At 36.5% G+C, this 3,434-nt stretch overlaps 1 protein-coding gene across 1 annotated transcript; it reads right to left on the bottom strand.

Annotated features, from left to right (window-relative positions):
- Nucleotides 1-6: 6 nt before the first annotated feature.
- LOC101504469 (uncharacterized) lies at nucleotides 7-3,417 on the bottom strand. Its single transcript, XM_012711796.3, has 3 exons — nucleotides 2,629-3,417; nucleotides 1,072-1,333; nucleotides 7-360 (listed from the first exon to the last, which is right to left on the bottom strand). Exons 1-3 carry the CDS (start codon nucleotides 2,946-2,948, stop codon nucleotides 184-186), a joined length of 759 nt encoding a protein of 252 aa, XP_012567250.2. The 5' UTR covers nucleotides 2,949-3,417; the 3' UTR covers nucleotides 7-183.
- Between the last annotated feature and the right edge of the window lie 17 nt (nucleotides 3,418-3,434).

The following is a 3,434-nucleotide window of genomic DNA, read 5'->3' as shown; positions in this document are numbered from 1 at the left end:
TCCCTCTATACAAGACTCATAACAGATAGATAATAAAACTATCTGCTTGCTTTCAACCAGAAACCGATGGAGATGATGGCAATGTACATGCAACAGTTTACATCAGAGTAGTTAGCTACCATTCTTGTCCTCAATCTCATGCTTCTCTACTAAAACAAAAGTTGTAGTTGATACTTGATAGCCTCATAAAACGGAAATTGGGATGTTGTCATTGTTAGCATGATGCATTTCCTTTTGCACAGCCTTGACAGCAGCTAATCTAGCTGCATTGGCTGCTCTATTAGCTGCTGATACTGCTCTATTCACTCTTTCATCTACCTTGGCAACATCATAGGCCTTCTCAGCTGCTCTTCTAGCTTCCTGTTTGTTCACAAGGAAACACAGTTAATAATGAAATTATCAACCTGATTGCAGTTAATTTTGTCTTGTCTTTCCTTTTTTTACATGAATGTGCTAATTTGAACCATATAGAAGAAAATGTCTAATTAGTTCATAATCTCAAGCTTTTACCAACAAAAAAAATGCTTGACACCCAGAAATTTCAACAGAATGAGATGGCATTGGCATGTTATTTATTGACTATTGAATTATCGAGGGACTCCTACCACTTTATCTTTCAAAATTCTATCAAGAACCCATCCCTGGCAGAATTCAGTCAAAATTCCGGCCATTATTAAAGAATATTTCACGTGCAGTGATAACAAGCAACCTTTAAACATATCTACTTTATATGAAACTTGAGACAGATGGAAACCATTGCATGAATTTTGTAAATTTACTGGCAAACAACTACAATAAAACACAACAGATACCAATCAGAATATTCAATAACTTACATCCTTATTCATGAAAAAGCACATAAATGAAGCAACTCCTATCAAATAATAATTTCATGCAAAGTTAAACACAGAAAGATTGACGCAATAAGGGAATTATCCAGACTGATTATTCTAGGCCAATGTGTAGACATATAAGATAAAATATTTAAAATTATTCATCTTTTTTCTTTGTGTTAGCTACGGAAACAGCATTCGAGATGAAGGAAAATAATATAATAAACAAAGTGTCTACCTGCACCACATTAAGTACTCTGGAGTGATTGACACCAACAGGACTAACTGGATATGTGGCGTTCTGTGTGCTTGGAACGTCAAGGCCTCCATTTTGCCAGTGACCAGATTGGGTTTCTCCATTTCTAAACGTATACATTCCAAGCCCTTGCCTTTTTCCCTCATGCCAGGATCCTTCGTAACGATGACCATTTGCAAAACCATATACCCCAAACCCATGCATCTTGTCCCCAGAATATTCACCAGCATATGTATCTCCATTTCTAAAGGAATGAAAATAGTCAGTACCCACAAAAATATAGAGTTAAACTTTCACTGGTGAGCAAATAAAAAGGAGGCACAAATGCTCTACAAAAATCAATTCAACAATAATGGACTAATGGTGATTTCTTAGAAGAGTGGCATCCTTCATTTGAGTAAAATAAGAAGGATGCATTATGCATAATAAGATTAGGCACCACTAATCATTACAAGCATGCCCAGAATCCTACTCACTGATACTGATAGCCAGCTCAATTTTGTATTATTGCAACAAAAAAAACAGAATATGTGGTATCAGTGTTGCTGATGGTCAACTAAAGCACACTGATTAGAGTCATTTTGTTTTTTCACAATTCATGTTATTATTAAGTATAATAAAGGGGGAAAAAGAGAGACGGAAAAGTAACCAAACTTAAATTGGCATCAAGTAAAATTAAATTGCATATCACCAAAAGTGCAAAACATTTGGAGTTGTTGCTATGCAGTCTGAATAGCCTCTTGCAAGGAACTTAGGAGATCATTTGGCTTTCAGACTAGTTTGAAGAGGCATAAAGCACCTTTGAATCTAAACCCAGCCTCAGGACCACAAGATACATCTTGCTCTAGAATACTAAAAATAGCGAAAATAAAATAGGCCTTATAAACATATATGCACATACAAGTAGAGCATATACAAGATTGTGCTATATACTTGAATATTCAGTTTTTTCAACAGTTTAGTAATTCCATCTATCAATTATATTCTTAACAAACAAAACCTACAAGCCTTAAACATGATTCCATAACCCATAATAGGTGAAACCTATAAATCCAATTACAATCCAAAGAACTATCAGAGACAGATAAACATGTCTTAATTAGTTAGCAGGTCTCAGGTATGATTCACTGAGTTCATGCTTATCTTTTCCTGCTTTACCAATCCTTAAAACCTAACAAAACCAACCCCTTTTGCATCTTAAATCCATCCAAATAATATAGGCCAAAGCTGAGCCAAATACTCATATCAACAAACACAGAATAGAAGCCCAAATCCAATAATTTATTACGACAAAACAAAGAGAGAAAAAATCATCTGGTCAAGGAAACCATGTACAGTATATACCCTCAAAATCCCTTTCTATTCTACTCTTTTATTGGTCTCTCCTATGAAAACACCAACACACACCACCAATGAAAACAACAAAACAAAGTAATGTAACTAACTGAAAGCAAACAATTTAACTGCATAAAACAATCCTACAAATGAATTCACATACACACACACGCATAAAAAAAACAAAGATTTAAAAAAATATACCTAAAATGATAGTGGCCAAGACCATGCTTAACACCCCACTTAAACTCTCCAACAAATCTACTACCATCATCACAAGTATGAACACCACAACCATGACTCTGTCCACTCAACCATTCACCAGCATAAACATCACCAGTATAAAATCTATAAACCCCAAACCCATGTCTCAAACCTTCTCTGTATTGACCCTTATATCTACTCCCTTTAGACCAAGTCTCAACACCAAACCCATCATATTTACCATCAACCCAATCCCCTTCATATCTCCCACTCATATTATAGTAGTAAACACCACTCCCACAACATCTCTCTCCCATCATTTCCCCTTCATAAACATCACCGTTTGAAAAAACCCTAACCTCCACAACAACCACCGCGTTGCACGACGTTTTCTTCTCCGTCCGGCGTCCCCTCCACCGCTGTACAGTCCAGACAATAGGAAGCGACGGAGGTGATTTGAATTTGAGTGAGAGAGAGAAGAAAAGTGCGGCGGAGAAAGCGAAGGCGGAGAGGAAGTTGAAGAAGAAGGAGTGAGTAGGACGGGAGAGTAGAAAGTAAAAGAACGGAAAGGAGAGAAGGAGAACGAGACGGAAGCGAAGACGGAGACGACGGAGTGCGGCGACGGAGAGAGAATATAAACAGTGTTTTGAAAATTGGGGGAATTTGAAAAAAGTTAGGGATTTGGAATTAGTGCTTTTGTTTTTGTTTTTGTAATTGTAATGAATTGGTGAAGAATGTTGTTTGTGATGATTGTGATTATAATGATGAATTGAATGGTGATAGAGTTTAGGGTTGAAATCGGAAGA

This window comes from Cicer arietinum, chromosome 7, assembly GCF_000331145.2.
Source record: "Cicer arietinum cultivar CDC Frontier isolate Library 1 chromosome 7, Cicar.CDCFrontier_v2.0, whole genome shotgun sequence".
NCBI lineage: Eukaryota > Viridiplantae > Streptophyta > Magnoliopsida > Fabales > Fabaceae > Cicer > Cicer arietinum.
Note: the sequence above shows the minus strand (reverse complement) of the source record. Positions and strands in the feature narration are given on the sequence as shown.